Source organism: Vicugna pacos, chromosome 11, assembly GCF_048564905.1.
Source record: "Vicugna pacos chromosome 11, VicPac4, whole genome shotgun sequence".
NCBI classification, from domain to species: domain Eukaryota; kingdom Metazoa; phylum Chordata; class Mammalia; order Artiodactyla; family Camelidae; genus Vicugna; species Vicugna pacos.
The window spans coordinates 38,602,131-38,620,754 of NC_132997.1; the positions used below are offsets into that span (position 1 = coordinate 38,602,131).

Genomic DNA, 18,624 nt, shown 5'->3' on the forward strand with positions numbered 1-18,624 from the left:
GGAAGGGTTAAAGGAATCCACCAGGTGGTCATGCAGTATCCAAGGGCTAGCAACAACCTGGGAGCCTTAACCACACCTGGGTCTGGAGGGGCAAAGGAAAGGAGTGGTTTTCAGCATCCAGCCAGGGCAGCTGTAGGAAAGAGCCACTTAACAGGGGCTGTGGTCTGTGGTGACAGGAGCTGTGGTCTGTGGTAGAAGGATACAGACAGCCCTCAACAAATAGGCAGGGAGTGAATGCACACCCTGTCTCTCATCCTCTGTCTCCTGCCATTGCCCAGTGCCTCCCATTGTCCAAACACAGCCACAAGCAGAAGGCCAGGGAGTCCACCAATACAGTCCATACAGATGTTCACGCCCCAAGCGCAGAGCAGATGAGAGGGTGGAGAGTGGATCTATTTGCAGAGACAAAGAGTATTCAGCATTGTGTATTTGTATATGGTATATCTATTATATATACTGCATATATATCATGATATATGGTATCTATTATCGATATGCTATCACATCACATTATACGTATAATATGTAATATATAGATGTATGTATACACATATACATAAATAAAATCTTGTGATGAGTGATATAGTATAGATATATATACACACACGTAAAATCTTGGCCAAGGATAGAGGGGTAGAGGGGCCTGGGGTTCAGTATATATATATACACATACATACACACACACATTATAGGAGAAACAGCCAAACTAAAGTTTGAGAAGTAAAGAAAAATTACAACTAAAAGCTATCACCTGCTACTAATTGCCCCCATATTTCTGGTTCTTTCAAAACTCTCCGAATATATAGGTAGGCAGAAAGAAGGGTGCTTTCTAGTTTGCTTGGTTACATTTCCCCTGGGGCAGGCAGGAACCATCAGGAGCCTGAGTTCCCATAGGAGAAGGGGAGGCAGTTCCTGGTTCTGTGTGTGTGTGTGTTTGCACATGTGCACGTGTTTGTGTGTGTAGGGAGGGTGGAGGTACAGGGCAGAGACCAGGGTCAGATATCGGTGTTTTAGGGTGGAGCCTGATAATGTTTCCCTATTGCTCTGTTTGAATGTCTCCATATTTGAACATGATCCTCACTGGCCCAGAGCCAGGTATAAAATGTGTTGGACTAGTCCCATAGAGCTACTACAGTAGGGCAGTGGTGCAGTACAGACAGCAGCAAAGAAAGCATCTGGAGAATGCTTGACATGTGTTGAAATGGGACATTTCTATTGTCCTGGGGGCCTTGGTGTCTTTGGTTGGAATCCTCAGGAACCCCATTCAACCTCCAGCCACTACTCATTCTCTCCAACCTGATTTTATCTCATCTTCCCTCCATGCTCTGTGCCCTTCAAACCTTCTTCCTACCTCTTTCTTCTTTTCTCTGCTCCCCTAAACCAACTGGAGAATCTTGAGGGGGTCCTGATGTCAGTAACCAACAGATCTGCTCATTCCAGGGTCCTACCCTAGTTTTAAGAGATGAATCTTTTCAAGAAAAATTTCCAATATTTCTAAACAGAGTTCCTCCATAAGAACTCAGCGGATGTAACAGGAGGTTTACATTAAGAAAATAAAGGTTGGAAATAATGAGGCCTGGGTAAGACCTCACTATTTAGTCAAATTCCTCCACTACCCAGGAATCCCTGAGTATCACTTTGGCCTATTTATGAGCTGCTGATGTCTGTACTCCGTCACTTCCCCAACCCTTGCCTAGGTTAGCGGACCTTGGAGATCACAAGGACTTTCCCTTGTTGAACTTATTGGTTTTTCTACACCAATGCCAGATGGGAGAGAAAGTGAGACCAATCAGTCAAAATGAACACTCACTGGAATCCAAGAGATACAAGTTTGCTCTACAAGGGGCTTTTGTCAGTGTCTGTCCCAAACATGATATAGCACACAAGTGTAGAGATGGGCCAGGTCATGCTGGGAATGGCCCCCAGGAAGCCATGCTGCTACCTCTTCTCCACCCTGATGGGATATGGAAAACAACTACTTAATAATAACTAATAATTTATAAGATAACCCTGAAAGAAAAAGAAACAGGGTATATAAAAATATATACTTTTCAAACTAGAAGAATGAGAAAAAAATGATTAAAAATAACAAATAAAAGCTAAAGCAAAAAAAAAAAAAAGATAGAAAAAGAAATATTAAATAGGCTGGATAAATAGAAAGCACAAATTAACATGATAGATTTAAACCCAAGTATATCAGCAGTTATTTTAAATGTAAATGAAATAAAATCTCCAGTTAAAGATAGAAATTATCACAGTTAATTAAAACAGAAAAACAACTATATACTATTCATAATTGACAACTTTATCTTAAAAAGTTTGAAAGGAAAAATTACTGGTAGGAGATTTTAATATTCTGTTTTCAGTAATTCATAGCATAATAAAGCATAATAACAACAAAAATTCAGTAAGTGTATAAAATATTAAATAACTTGACCAAATGGTCATTATTTAAAATCCTGTTATCAGTAACTGCAGAGTTCACATTCTTTTCATGTTCAGAGAAACATTTATGAAAATGATCCAAACAGCAAAACTTGAAAATTTTCAAATGATTAAGTAATACAAAGCGTGTTCTCTGATATACTGCTCTTATATTTAAAAAAAATTGATAGCGAAAAGAAACACATTTGTAAATAATCTATTGAGTCAATTAATCATAATGAAAATGAAAAAACTTGAACTAAGAATGAAAACAAATGTACACCACCTGTGAGATGCAATCGAAGTGCTATTTAGAGAAAAATATTATAAATTTAAATGTCTTAAATTAAAAGGAAAAAAATTACAAAAACTTAATTGAAATACATTAAAGAAATTCTGCTAAACACATAGAAAGATATACCATGTTCATGGATTAGAAAACCCATTATTGCAACAAACAAGCTAGGCATCCACTCCAAGATGTTAGAAAATAACAGCAAAATAATTCCAAGGTAAGTAGAAGGACAGAAATAATACATAAATATGAAAACAAAAATGGATGAATTAAGGAGGAAACAGATAGAGATGGGGGAATGACTAACCAATGTCAGGAATTTTTTTTAAAAAGTGGCATAATTATAAATACAATGGCTATTAAAAAGAAATTAAATAAAAGATAAATTCCTAAAAATATATAACTTATCAAAATTAATTCAAGAAGAAAGATAAAATCTGGAGAGTCTTAAACCTTAGAGAAACTGAGTAAATTAGAAGGAAAATCTTTCCATAAAGCTTTAGCAGACCCAAGAAAGCTTTATCACCAAGTTCTACCTAAAATTCAAGGAACAAATAATTCTCTTATTATATTACTAAATCACTTTATGAGGCTATCGTAACCTTTATAACTCAGAAGTTCAATAAAGAAAAGAAAATAATAAGCTAAATTCACATAAATATTAATGCAAAATTTCTAGGCAAAACATTAGCAGACTGAATCCAGTAATGTATAAAAAGGATAATTCATCATGACCAAGTTGAGCTTATCTCAGGAATGGTGATTTAACATTAGAAAATCAATTGAAATAATCAACTACAGTAGCAGGTGAAAGGGGAAATATCACATGATCATCTTAATAGATTCTGAAAAACTGTTTGATTTTTAAAAACCCATTCCTGGTAAAATTTTAAGCAAACTCTGAATAGAAGATAATTTCCTTACACATTACTATGTGTTTACTCAAAACAACAAACATCATCCTTCATGGCAAAATGTTGAAGACTTTCCCTCTGAATTCAGAAATCAAATGAGGAAACCCATCTCCATTTCTAATTAATATACACTATGTCCTCACCAATATGATAAACAAGCAAGAAATAAAAGGTATAAGAATCCAAACTGTCACTGTTCAGGAACTATATGTAGATATAGGTTGATAATCCAAGAGACTCTACAGATTAATTATTATAATTAAGAAGTTTAGGAAAGTAAACCATGATGAAATATATATATATATTATATATATATATAGTAAAATTAATAATAAATAATATTTTATTTTATTTAATACTATTTATTAAATAAATACTCAGATACTATGTAAATTAAAAGATATTTTAAAATAGCATAAAAATTTGGAGTACCCAGGTATAAACCTAACAAATCATGCAAAAGACCTCTACGAAAAAATTTATAAAACTTGATTGAAAGGCATTAAAGAAGACTTAAATATGGAGAGAGACATACTGTGTTGGTGAATTGGAAGACTCAGTATTGCAAAGATGTCATTCTCCTTAGATTTATCTAAAGATTTAATGCAAATACCATCAAATTCTTAACTAGGACTAGAACCCTATTCTGCCTTGGCATTGGAACGAATCCTTCCATTCTTCTTTTACCCTCTCTCCAACACTCTTTCTAAACAGGGCATCTTAAACACCTTTAAAATACTGCCTCTCCTCTTCATCATCTCCCACATGCGTTACCTCTTTGCAATCACCCTGGCCACCATGGCCTTTCCAGTCCCTGGCCCTGTCAAATTGATTATCAGGCCCTGGGCAGGTGGAGGGAGGTTCCCAGAATGGTGGAGCCTGTGCTTTGGCTTAGAAATGCTTGTCTTTAAGGCTAGAAGGAGGAAGAAGTGTCCAAGTTCACCCTGATGAAGAGCTATAGCCTTTCACGACAGAGGCAGTTGTGTGTGGTTCCAGTAGTGACCAGCAGGTGTCGCAGTCACCGGTGGGATGCCGTATGCTGGGTCTGCACCGCTGGATACGGGACTGCCCTGCCATTGCTCTTGGAAACCTTTCTTTTTAGCAACTTGACAAGGGCAAAAGAAAATAACCAAGACAATGTACCCTACTCCCTCTTTGATTATGGCCACCTCCCCACATTTGGGTGAGCCCTTTCATATCGACATAGAGCCCATGACCCAAGAGAATATAAAGAATTCTTAGGTTTCTAAAAGAAATGGTTTATTTAAAATATTTTTTACAGGGAAGGGAGGTGGGTATCGCTCAGTGGTAGAGCACACGCTTTGCATGCATGAGGTTCTGGGTTCAATCCCTAGTACCTCCATTAAAAATATATATATATATATATATATATATATATATATAAATTTTTTTTCTTACAGGTAATAGACTCCTGAAGTAGATACAGGGGTGGTGGTGTTGCAGACCTCTCCAGCCCTAAACTGGTTAAACACAGGTCTCACATACCATTTTTCTTTGCACTCTACAAAAAGTGTGCCTGCTGCAGAGTTGATTTCAGTAAATATTTGAGGAAATAATATAGATGAGAATGTAAACAGGAATAATAATACTGATTAACCTGTATTGAGCACATTAAATATACCAGAGACACCCATGCACTTGCTCATTTAATTCTCACAATCATTCCATTGTAGCAGAGAGGTAAATTAACTCATCCAGATTCCGGGGGCCTTTGAGTGGTGGGAGAGATGAATGAAGGGGTGATTGAGTGATAGAGATAAGCTTCATTCTTGTTCTATTTTTTTTTTTTTTTCAGGCCAGGCATCAGTCTGTGAATGGAAAACTCAGGCAGAATGGAAGCCACAGCAGGAGCTGGGGGAAGACCAGCAGAGGCAGAATTTCTCTTCCCAGATGGGTGGGCCATGGAAGGCGCAGGAAGGCTGGGGCGGTACAGCTGTGTGTGTGTGGCCCAGAGCCCCGCAGCAAGCCCCTACCTTCTCATCTGTTGAGCCAAGAGCAGCACTATCAGCACAGACTGTGTATGAGCCAAAGCCATCGTGGGCCATTTTTGAATGAAATCCATCTCATTCACCAAAGAAAACACTTGAGCGAGAAGTGGTGGGAAGATTGTGTGCTGGGGCCCTTTCTTCATGGACAAATCCAGAGGGTCTACTTCTCCTTGTCATGTGGAAGTTAGCAACGACAAAGGGTCAGCCCTGGCAAAGCCCACCTTCTCAGTGCAGAGAAGGCACCTGCCAATGGGCCCCTTTCCTGAATTTGGTGTTTATTTTTTTGATTGGGCTCTCAAAGCATCATTTGTCTCTTCCTAGCACCTTGCCAGCAGCTGGCACCTTGCCTGTTGCTACAGGAAGAAAGGACATGGGACCTCTGGGTCTTCAAGCTTCACCTTAGGTGGCCTTGACCTCTGTTCATCTCCATCTGTTTGCATGCTGAGTTTCCCTTGTCTGCTCCTCTTCTGTCTGCAGAGCTGGTTTCAGTGGATTCTGGCCCCAGCTCACTGCTGCTCTGTCTCTAAGCTCTGGACTTGTCTTCTTTTCCTCCTAGGCCAGAATGTTTCATTTAACTCATTGCACCTGAGAGGGGAGCCACCCAAACCATCATGGGCAGGGAAAAGTTGTCTGCAACCACAGAACCTGGCCCTGAGGTGGGTGGTCTTCCGTGGGCCATGAGGACCCTCCCTCAGCCTCCTCCTCGTGACTTCCAGGGTTGGACCATAGGACCTTGTCATAGGAATCATAGCCAAGGGTATGCCTTCCTTTCGATTATGTTTCAAAGAAAAACCCAGCCGCCTTTTTTCTAAGCAGGCAGTAGCCAGTTACCAAGGTCAATCATCCCAAATCAACGTACATCCGTGAGATGCTTATATACCTGACAGGTGAGCTTGGCAGAAGCTGAAACTGTGGTCCTGAGGTCGGTAAATAAGGCAGCAGGTCCCAGTTCCTGCGCTGACACTTCTGGCTGATCTGCCAGTCTCGGTTGGCTCTGTCCACTGCTCTGCCCCAACCCCACCAGGCCCCTGCCCTCCCTGTCTGTTCTGTACATACAGACCCAGCTTGGCCTAGTCCTGTCCTTCTCAGCACAGCCTGGCCCTGGAACGCCCCCTTTCATGACCTTTATCAGGATCTTCCTTTCTCTGTATACACAGCTTCCTTTCTGCTCATTCGTCTTCAAAACTACCCAGGTACCATCTGCTCCAGATTTGATTCAAGCCAATTTTTTTTTTTAATGGAGATACTGGGGATTGAACCCAGGACCTCGTGCATGCTAAGCACACACTCTACCACTGAGCTATACCCACCCCCCAGGTTTGAAACCTGGGTGTCCGATCTTTAAAAAAATCCCTGCCCTCCCCCACCAACAGGACATGCAGTATTAGGGACTAAGCCAGGCTTTGGCATTTGTTCCTGCCTTGTCCCAGTCACCCACTCCCTCACTGGACCTGCCCCTGGCCTTCCTGAGTCTCTGACCCTCTGCACAGCCCCAGCCCCTTGGGTCCACCTGCTGCTCAGTACCTTCTCTATTCCTCCTGAGCTGGTCACCATCTTGGTCTTCCCAGTGTTCGCTCCAAATCGTTTCCATTTTCCAATCTGAATCTCATCATGCAGATGACTTTGAGTGCTGCTTTCCTGGAAGGACGGAAGCCATCTGACATGAGACTTTTCAAATTCCCTCTGTTGGTCTCAACATTTCCATGCCTTTCACTCATCCTTTTTCTCCCTCCCACATCTCAAGGAAAGAGTGACCTCTCTACCTCGCCAAGGCTTTCCCTTCTGTTGGTTCTTCCAGTGGAAGGAACACAGGTTTTGAAGTCTGATTGGAATTCAAACCTAACTCTATCATCTGCTATAGCTGTGTCCTTGGGCAAATTGTTTGACTTCTCTGAGCCTCAGTTTCCTATATCTGTAAGATGGGGTTAATACTTCCCACTCCCTAGGGTGTGTGCATCTGGAATCATACACTGTGACTCCCTGAGACACAGGAAACTCTCATTAAACTAGTGACTCCTGGTCCTGCTCCTTGGTAAGACCTCTTATCATCAATCATTCCTGTGTTCTCGAGTGCAATTTCTGCTGCTTTTGGAATTCTCCATGGGTTTGATCACCGTATCCACTTCCCTGCTGGGTGACCTTACCCAGCTCAGTTAACCTCTCTGAGCTTTAATCATCTTCTTTGAAAAATAGCAAAAAGGCATTGACCTCACAAGGTTGCTGAGAGACTAGTGAGCTGAGGCCAAAGAGAGACATCTCTATAGCATCATCATGGGTGCTGTCTGCGTCCTGTGTCTGTCACTTTTAAGTCTGTAAGGGCACAAATATTCCATCATCCAATCAGCATGTATTTAGTGGGCATCTGTTCTGAGCAGGGCCTGTTCTGGGGGTGCAGCATTGTGGCAGACATTCTTGGTTTTTCACCCACTAGACACACAGCTCAGTTTTCCTTCATCTCAGGGCCCATGTTTTTGCCATATATCAGGAAGCAGGTGCTCTGGAAAGATGGGCTTGTCCTCCCCAGGGAGAAATTGTGTCTGATCAGAGCCAATCATCCTCATCCTTTCCACTTTGGGTGAGCAGTGGGCCCATGACTTCATCTGGACAATCATATAAAAGAAACTGGCTAGGATTGAGAGAAAGATTCCAGAGACTTGAGGGGATGAAGTCCTTTCTGTCCCCCCTGAGCTGGTTGGGTTAGGATGTGAAGGCTGGAGCTGCAGCAGCCCTTCTTCAGCATGAAGAGAAATGCCAACCCAGGGCTCTGTCATTGTTGAACTGCTGAATGTACATTTGTATGAAAACACAGATGTCCTTGATTGTCTAAGTCATTTTTTATGGTTTCATCTGTCACATGCAGCTGAAAATTTCCTGCAAGCACTAAGCAAGACAGATCATGTCCCTTACATCTGTCAGTTTGGAGATAGAAAACAAACAAGTTGACGAATAAAATATCCTATTAAAGTAAAAAATGATAACTGCTATAAAGAGAACCAAAGGGGAACCAGAGTGATAAAGGGAAAACGTTCTATGTGAGTAGCAGTTAGGGTCCTAGGCTGAAGAGCAGGGCACCTGGAAGAAAACCCAGAAGAGGGGCACAGATGCTGATCAGTATGAACCCCTGGCCCATGGATGTCTCAGCCACTGGGGAGGGTGCCTTTAGAGGAGAGCAGAGTGGGTCTTCTTGCCTGAGTCTGACTTGGGGACTTCTTAGGAGTGAACAGGTGATGGCAGAAGGGAAGCAGAGCATCTTGTCACGTGTCTCAAAGAGGCTCAGGTTTTGGAAGGAGGATGTAAGACAAGTAGAGGAGCAAGAAAGATGCCTCCTGGACCCTATGGAGGTAGCCAAGTGAACCGAGGCTACAGGAGATAGATTCTGGCTACGCATTTGGGGATGGGAAGAACTGCACATCCTTTGCATAAACACCACCTCAAGCAAGATGCAGAACTAGTCCATCACTCCAAAGATTTCCCTCATGGTATTCCTTTATAATCACCCACATCTATCCCTGACCCCTAGCAGTCGCTAACCTGATTTCCATCTCTATAATTATATTTTGTCATATCAAGAATGTCATATATAGAGAGTCGTACTATATGTGACCCTTTGGCTTTTTCCACTCAGCATAATGTCCCTGAGATCCATTCGCATGTTGCACGGACCAATGGTTCCTTCTTTTTCACTGCTGAGTAGGATTCCATGGACAGTTTGTTAAACCATTCAGCTACTGTAGGACACTTTGGTTGTTAACAGTCTCTGACTGTTGTAAAGAAAGCTGACAAACAATTATGTATGAGTTTCTGTGTGGACAGAAGTTTTAATTTCTCTAGGATAATTGCCCAGGAGTTCAATTACTGGCAAAGATATGTTTAGTATTTTTAAGAGACTGCCAAACTGTTTTCCAGGGTGTCCGTGCCATTTTCATATTCTCAGCAGCAATGAGAGGCCCTGGATTCTGTTTAGAATAATACAACTTTATTATTTTAGATTTAATTAATTTGCTATTTCTGACAATTTCAACAATGGACCTTGATATAAAGCATAAAATAAGAGGCATAACTGGGAATCCGTTTTAGTGTTGAATTCTACTTGATTGTATTATCCTGCTTTCAAGAACTGTATGTAAATATGGATTAACATGGTTCTTGAAAGTGAAACAATTGAATTTTTTATAGGTATGCAAATTCAAAAATTTCTGTACTGAATTAGGATTTTTCCTTGCTTTAATTTGAATGAATGAAATCTTAACAGAGGTAACCATAGGAGGGGATTACTCTGCTGATGTTTGTAACAAAAGAGGTGAGTCACTGGTGACTTTAAGCTGCAGCACGAGCCTGGGTGTCGGTGATTTACTGACCGTCAGTTGCTCTCTGCTCAGCTATGAACCAGCCACATGACCCCAGGAGTTCACTTTCCCCTTGGGGAACTCAGTTTCTTCATTTGTACATGGTTGACCTGAATAAATTACTAAATAAAAATGACCTGGCCTTTGCTAAAATGCAGATGTCCTTGACTCTCCCCTAGAGGTTAAGGTTCAGCAGGTCTGGGGTGGTGCTGGGAAATCTACATTTAATCAAGTTTCCATTTAAATCGGATGAGTTGACAAATTTGGGAGAAATAGCACAAGATAGTCGCAATTATTGTAACATGCTTTACTAGCTAGCATGGAGGGCAAGTAGCTTTAAGTAGGAAAAAGATAAATTTTGTAAAACATTATACAATGTTTATTAGTTTTTTTTTTAAGTAATAGAACACAAGGGTACAAGGGGTAAAAATCCAGAAATGGACAATAATTTCCCTGAATATATAACAACTAATGACTAATACCTCAAAAACTCTCTCCCCAAAGCAACTACTATTAAGTCTCTAGTGATTCCTTCTAGTTAAAGAATATATACAAATTACAATGTATATAATGCTATATATAATGTAAAGAATACATATTTTATACATATATTGTATACTTTATATATAACATGTAATACTTATATAACATATATTGTGTATTATACACATACATATAAAACGTATATATTATACATATAGGATATGAATATAATGCATATTTATTATACATGTATTTACACTAGGAGGAATTTCATACAGACCACACCTTCTGTTTTTTGTTTTTTTTTTTCACCTTTTGTTTTTTGAAAGATTTCCTTGCAAGTGTTGAATGCCAGCACACACAGATCTACCTGCCTCCTTTGCAAAGCTATGTGTGTAGTTGGTTTGCCACTGTGTGTGAACTACAGTTTATCTGTCCACTGTTGGTGGACACTTCAGCGGTTTTTAGTTTTTCACTATTACAAAAATACGTGGCAGTGAGCATCTGTTTCATATGCTTGAGTGACCTTTTGCAAAACTGTTCATGGGGTCAGTTCCTCACAGCTGGCTTTGCAAATGACATGTACATTTTCAGTTTTGATGAATATCACCAAATGCCCCTGCTGAGAGTTTGCACTAATCTATATTCCCACTCCTGGCATATGGGACTTCCCACCAACCATGCCCTCACCAAGCCTTAGGTTTCATCAAACATCGTTATTTTATTTTTTTGGTCAGTATATAAAGTAAAATGCATGGTGTCTCTTTTTTTTTAAAAGTCTCACCATTTTAAAACTGCTGTTGATTTAAAGGGCTCTGGAGAGCTGTTCTTTCACCCTTAGCTCTGCAGAGATATGATCACTCTAATGCTTACTGTCCCTCTCTCTGCTGGCTTTTGAACCTGAGCACCAGAGAGTGTGAGGATTCCTTTTCCCTTTTCTCCAACCACATTCTTATTTTTTAAGAAAACATTTTATCGAGGGATGATTGACACACAGAGAGCAGTATATATTGAACGTATACAACTGGATGAGTTTGGAAATCAGTTATATGTGCATGAAACCATCACCACAATCTGTGCCACAAACGTATTTGTCACCTCCCAAATTTTCCTTCTGTCCTGTTATGACGATGATGATGATGCTGTTGTGTGTGTATGTGATGATCACAACCACATTCCTCTTGCCTTCCGACTGGCAGCTCCAGGTCATCGTTTCTCATTATGATCTTGCATGTTGCTCTGTCCTTTAGGTGCAGGTCCAAAGGGCATGGAGAATGGTTGAGTTACTGAAACTAAGTAAGGCTCAGCTCTTGGCCAGCCCCTGGTTCCTTGCAGGGCTCTTCTTTTGGTTGGACCAGGAGATAAAGTGACATCATTGTAAAACGCCCCCTGCTGAGTCCCAACCCCATTGCCTTCAGTGGCACCTAATCCAGCTGAGCTCTTACAGGCTCTCTCGCGGATCACCGGCTTTGAGGACGCAGGCTGCTGGGTGGCTCTGCCTGCTAACTGGCCAGAGTCTGCACAGGGCTCAGGGCATGCGAGCCAGCAGCCGGAACGGGCAGAGCCTCTGTTGATTCACTCGCTGGGCCACCAAGTGCTTAGTAACAAACAGTCAACAAAGACAGCAGCACAGGCGACAGTGGCAGCTGAGTGGAGAGACAAGATCCCTGCTCGTTGTTGGAAAGCTGTCCATGATGAAGGCCTAGACCGTCACGGAGACTTTTTGGATGCAGCCTTTGACACAGGACCCAGGTACTCCTTGGCCTCATTCACTTTTCTCCTATCTGGATCAATGGAAGGGCAAACCCATTCACTGGGTCTGGGTATCTGGAATAAGAAAAGCTCATCTGGGGTAGGCTGTGTGTCAAAGTCTCTTTGCAGTGTTGTTGGGAGCATGATTTGTTCCAGGCTACTAGTAGGGACTGATTTGCTTTTAATGAGTAGAGAATGAGATAACTTGGAGTTTAGAGTCAGACCAGTTCTTGTTTGAATCACCGCTTGGCTGTTCAACATCTGTGCAAACTCAAACAGATGCTTTAACTTTCATGAGACTCAGTTTCATCATCTGTTAAATGGGGATACTAGTACACACTTTGCAACGATGTTGAAGATATATAGGGTGACATATGTAAGGTGCTCAGCGCTAGTGCTGGGAGCATACGACTAGCCCAGTAAATGATAGCTGTCACTGTCTTTCAGGAATAAGTGTTTTGGTCATTCCTTATAGGAGGTCAGTGATTAAGGTAGAGTCTCAGGCCATGTCTGGTTGACTTCCAGAAAACAATGAAAAAAGAAAGAAAGAAAAATGTCAATGATTCATCTGGTTTCATACGGTGTGCCTAAAGGAAAGAAAAAACTCAGTTGGATTTTTTCTACACTTTAAACAACCTTTTTTTAAAGCAACAATTGAATTCAGAGATGAATATCTACTGGCTAGATCCTGTGATTTGCTGTAAGCTCTTAGCTGAAACTAATCAATTAGCTTATCAATTCAACAAGCACATACTAGGTATCTCCTGGGTGCCAGGCTGGATGCTAGGTGGTGGGGACACCTCTCTGCTCAGAAGATATTCCAGATGAGTAGAGGAGCCAGAGAGGTGGACCTGCACAACAGCTTAAGGTGGTAGCAAGTGCCAAAGCACAGGCTTCTGGAAGAGATGCTGTCTGAGCACTGTTTGAATGCTAGGTGGGAATTAGCAGGAGGTGGGAGAGGAGGAGTTGGGGAAAGGCATCCTAGGAAAAATTAAGCACGTGCAAAGGCCCAGTGGCACCAATAAAGCATATTCTGGGAACAGCAGGCACTTTGGCATAACTTTAGTGAAGTGTGAGTGTGAACATCTGATAAGAAAGGAGGCTTCACAGGTGAATAGGGCAGATCAAGGAAGGCCTTCTATAAAGTTTGTCTTTCTTCCTGAAGGTCCTGGAAGGCCATTGATCATTTTAATGAGGGGGATGTCATGATTGCCTTTAAATATTAGAAAGATGATTCTGGTGGTAATATGGGCACGGGATTGGAGAGAGTGAGCCTGGAATAATGATGGATAGCCTAAGCTAAGGAAACAGCAGTGGGGATGTAGAGAACCTCCAAGCAGGTGCTGCCAACACTGTTAAAAAAAACCAAACATGCATACATACGTATATAAGTTCACAACAAGTGTTATTGATGTGAAGGATGTGTCAATATACAATACTCTTTACTGCCAAGTGTGTATAGCCAGCTGATTCTCATGGAATGCATCCACTGATTTTTGTTGAACACTTGTATCCTTAGTCACCCTATGTTTGCAATTGACTGATGAGTGTAGTCCCAACATTAACTGGTATTTTTGTTTACATTGACAAGTAAGAAGAAAGTTAAGCAATGAAGGTGAATGAGTCAAGTCCATTCATTTGTCAATGACACAAGTGACTTTTTTGCTGAACAGGACAACAGTTTTGAATTCTGGGAGAATATTTCCTCAAATTTTGTTCTGTTTACCATGTAATAGCTGCAAACATGACACATTTTTAGATTTAATCTACATTGTTAATATTTTCTTTATCATTTTCTTAAGTCTTGTTGACTGAAAAAATGCACCACCTAAAAGTTGAGGGTTGTACTTTATCTGAGGACATTACTTAGGGACTATAGCCCAGGGAGGCAGCCTCTCGGATAGCTCAAAGAGGTAAGGGAGGAGCCAGGAAATACAGGAGATTTTGCTGAAAAGAAGAACGAAAACACACATGTAGTGAAACATCAAAGGATTACTGCTAATCACAACAGACATCTCAAGTTAATGATTTTAGTGCTTTTCCACCCAGAAGTCTGGGCTCACTGAACTGTATTCCTTTGATATACATCTTAACTGTCTAGGGCCAGTATCCTTTTTCTCACTATCCTGAATCCCCTCAGGGACCACCATTGGGAGTGGCTGCAGTGGCTGATGGCTTGGAGATGGACAAACATTCTTTGTTTACTGGAATGGCAGACAATATTTTTCTTTTCCACAGTCCAGACAATCAACAAAACAACAAACCAAGCCCTGATTTGTAGCTTTTGCCAATTTCTTTGGTATAAGTACTCCCACTATGGCCAATTCTAAGCTCCCAATGTGATATCACTGAGCACAAAGTTGAAAGAGATATGCACCAGCATACCATTATGTGTAATTTCTACCATATGCATGCAATGGATTTAAATAAGTTCAAGGGCATAGACAACATACTATATAGTAAATTAATGAGGACATGGTGAGTTCTGAGGACATTATTAATATAATTTATTTAATTGGAAGTTTCTATAACTTAATTTTTTATAATGGCTGTGTTTAACAACGAGCTTGCAAAATTTCTGGAGATTATAAATAATTAGCTCTCACGGGTCAGTAGGAGCCTTCTTCGGCACATCCTAGGATGCTAGAGAGTTTTAAAGAGACAGAATCCATGGGGATAGGAATATGATTAGTGTAGATGGGAGAAGGGGATGTAAAGAAAGGAATTAAGGTTACCTGCTTCTCTTTGTGGGTAACTGTATCACTTATCAAAATAAGAAATACAGGAATGGATTCAAGGTGCAGGTCAATGCTGGACTCTTTGAAAAGACCAATATGGAAAGATGACTGTGATTTAAATACAGAACAGAGAAGGATGAGGGAGGTTTGCGGCCTTCAAGAGATGTCACTGGACCTCAAATGCCTGCAGACATCGTGCTCACTCCCCTGGTGGGATCCTGTTTGCATTCCCAGCATCTAAACCTCCAGGTCCAGCTCATCAGCAGTCAGTGAAACTTATTTTGGCTAAGTTATTGTGCATTGATCCTCTTATTTTTATTTTATTTTTTACTCTAAAATGTCCTTTAATGCAACCTGCTGTTTTTCTGTCCATTAGTATAAACAAGACAAGCTAAAAGGGGTGAGAACCTTTGTGACATAGTCATACAAAAGCATCCAAGAAGTGAATGTTATTGTAATTATTTCAATTAACAAATATTTGGGCTATAGGGAAAAATAATATTTCAGGCTAAAGGCTGACCTCTTAAGTTCCTTTTATTTTTGATGTACTGTTGACTTTGCCCTACTATAAAATGAATGTAATGCTACTCTCTACAAAGTGTTTTTAGCCTAAAAATATCAGGAAAGCCGTGTAAACCCTCCTGGAAAGACTCCGGTGCTGTCCCTGGTCCATGCCCTGCTGGTCGCCATCCCCATATCATCCCCTTTTGCAGATCCCTCCCACCCATAGCTTTTATGTCCAGACCACACAAGCCCACCTGGTTTATGGCCTCAGCTCATCCTCTGATAATATCTCCACTAAATTCCTTTTCTTTGATCTAAGTGAGTAGTTGCCCAGGTCCCCTGGAGCACTGACAAGCCCCAGGTATGGGTCTCTGTGGTTACTCAACACAGCAATCTACCTCCACATTTTAGGTGGCTGCAGCCATTGCCTGCCTGTCGCTGATTCTTCCAAACAAGCTGATGGAACCCCGGGCAGTGCTCTGTAGCTTGTAACGATTAGATGAACCACCCAGTGATCCCCACTGGTCTTGTTAAAATCCAGATTCTGACTCAGGAAGCCTGGGGAGGTCCCAAGTCTATTTCTGATAAGCTCCCTGGTGATGCCAGTGTGGCTGGTTTGAGGGACCGGACCCTGAGTAGCAAAGATCGCTGTATACAGCCTGGCCCAAGGCCATCTGCAGCTCCACTGATGAAGCCATTTCTGTTCTCAAGTTCTAGTTTTGTGGGTTTGTCCCTACCCTACCCCCTGCCTTCACTGTATACTCAGTAATATGAATAGACGCTATTATAAGATGCTACTGTCTGTCAGACTCAATAAGCCATGTTATATATGAATAAAGACAAAAACTACTTTGCCCAGGGTAGATGAGGGTCAGTCCAACCGGACTTTAGAACCTGCCCGCTCAGCCACCACGCTCTTTCTCATTTTCCTTCTGAGTTTCTTGGCTCAGAGCTCAGTGTTTTTAGTTGCTCTCCTCCCGCACCTCTCCTCCTCGAGGCTGGCTAACCCCCTTCCCCAGACTTGGTCTTCATTTTTATGCCTGGTTATTGGCAGCTCTGTTGCTAATTGCCCTGATTTTTCTTGCCTTAGTTGTAGACCTCCTGCTCTGTATATTTCCTTGAGTTAAAATGATTGGAATATCCTAGTCATTGGAAATAGAGTGGGCAGTGAAGAAAAGCAAGAAGGTGATCTGGAGCATGGTGAGAAAGGACCAGTTTGTGGCGGGTCAAGGGTAGATTTTAAACCTCCCCCATCAGAACTTCCCCTTCCATAGACTTAAAGAGGAATAAAAGGTATCATCCAAGTATTTCATTTATTTTCTGTATCAGTATCATTTCTGTGTGATGCTGGTCACAGAGTCTGGGCAGCTCCCACTTGGTCATTCATTGATTTACTTGATCATTCAGCCTATGGAGAAGAGGCAGCTCCAGGTGGGAGTGTCCCCACGCAGCCAGTGGGAAGGACAGGAAGTGAGAGAGGGCGATGCATCAGAAGCCCAGAGAAGGGCTAGAGAAGCAACAGGAAGTGGTCGGAGATCAGTCTGGAGGGGTGGACTGGAGGTCCCGAAAGCCTTGGTCTGGAATTTGCAACCTGAAATGATCCTGTGGAGAATGGAAAGCTGCTGAAGGAGTAACATAGTGAGATTTTTGTTTGAGAACAAGGTCTCTGCAGAATGGAGAATGGATTGGGGTAGTAAGACTGGATGTGAGGAAACCATTTGGGAGAATACAGTGGTCGATCAGGTGGGAGAATGCTGGGAGCTTAGACCAGGACAGTGGCAGGGGGGCTGGGGAGAAATGGATGTACTTGAGAGAGATTCTGAAGGTAAGGATTAAGAGGATGGGCAGTTGAGGGACTGGAGAGAAGAGTGATGCCTGAACTTTTGGCCTGACTAGCTGGGTAGGTGGTGGTGCCATTTATCTGGATAGGGAGTTGGAGGGAAGATGATTTCAATCTTGCGCATCCTAGTGGGGTGGTCTAACAGGCAGCTGGAAACACCAAGAGGGACATCAGGAGAGAAGTCTGAACTGAAGACACGACTGGAAGTGGTGGGTTGATAGTTGGTAACTTCAGAGTATGTAGAGTGATTTGAGGAGACAGGCTAGGGCAGGAAGAACCCTGAGGACCACCAGCATTTGATATTTCATTGATTTATTATTACATATAATGCCATGGCAAATCTCTTTGAGTATATACCTTTCTCTGTTATATTCTTAGTGTAAATTCCCAGATGAGGAATAACTTGACCGGGGGGGGGGAGGGGCGGGGGGTGGGGGGGCGGATATCCCTTGGCTCCTGGTAAGTACTGCCAAATTGCTTTATAAATCAGCTGTCTGAAATTGGCCGCACCCTAAATAAGGTCTCTGGGAGGAACAGTTTCGTTGCAACCTCACAAGTACTGAGTGTGCTCAGGGCCGAAGCCAACTTGATGGATTGGGCCGCCCTGATCATTTCCCCTGGCATCTCCTTGATCACCTGTAGAGATGGACAGGGCTCCATATGCTTTAATAAAGATTTGCAGTTTTCTTTTATGATTTTTCTTAATCTCACTTTCTGCTTGCCTTCTAGTATTGGGAACCACAGATTTCTCTCTCTCTCTCTTTGGACAGAAATAGCCACTTTCAGCTTGACCTTCATCCTTTACCACAGCTCATTGTTAACGGCTCTTTATAGACATCCCAGTGGGAAGCAGCTTCTAAACTCAGGAATCTAGAAGGGGAAATATGGTGACTGAAACCCAGGCAAGAAGCTTAAGACTGTAATTCTCTTCTTAAAACCACTTGGCATGTCTGGCGAGAAAAAGCTTTTGCTTCTTCAACCCTCAGCTGTTCTCACATATCTCTTTTCTGTGCTAAATCAAGGTCTTTTGGATCAGTGAAGCTTGGTACAGACAACTAAGGACTGTTTCTTTTCTAGCTATTATTTTAATTTTATTTTTTTATTGAAGTGTAGTTGATTTACAATGTCATGTTAGATCCTGGTGTACAGCACAGTGATTCAGTTATGCATACATCTATTCTTTTTTCATTATAGGTTATTACATGATATTGAATATAGTTCCCTGTGCTATGCAGTAGGGCCCTGTTGTTTATCTATTTTATGTATAGTAATTTGTATCTGCTAATCCCAAACTCCTAATTTATCCCTCTCCCCTCCTT

The 18,624-nt window shown here is 41.6% G+C and overlaps 1 protein-coding gene across 1 annotated transcript in view; it reads left to right on the top strand.

The window, feature by feature from the left end:
• The first annotated feature begins 11,453 nt into the window (after positions 1-11,453).
• Positions 11,454-18,624, top strand: part of LOC140685370 (FERM and PDZ domain-containing protein 2-like) — a 98,006-nt gene continuing 90,835 nt past the window's right edge. Inside the window, exons 1-2 of the mRNA XM_072972398.1 lie at positions 11,454-11,676; positions 11,890-12,223. Coding sequence (XP_072828499.1) covers positions 11,454-11,676; positions 11,890-12,223 — 557 coding nt within the window. The remainder of the gene's footprint in view (positions 11,677-11,889; positions 12,224-18,624) is intronic.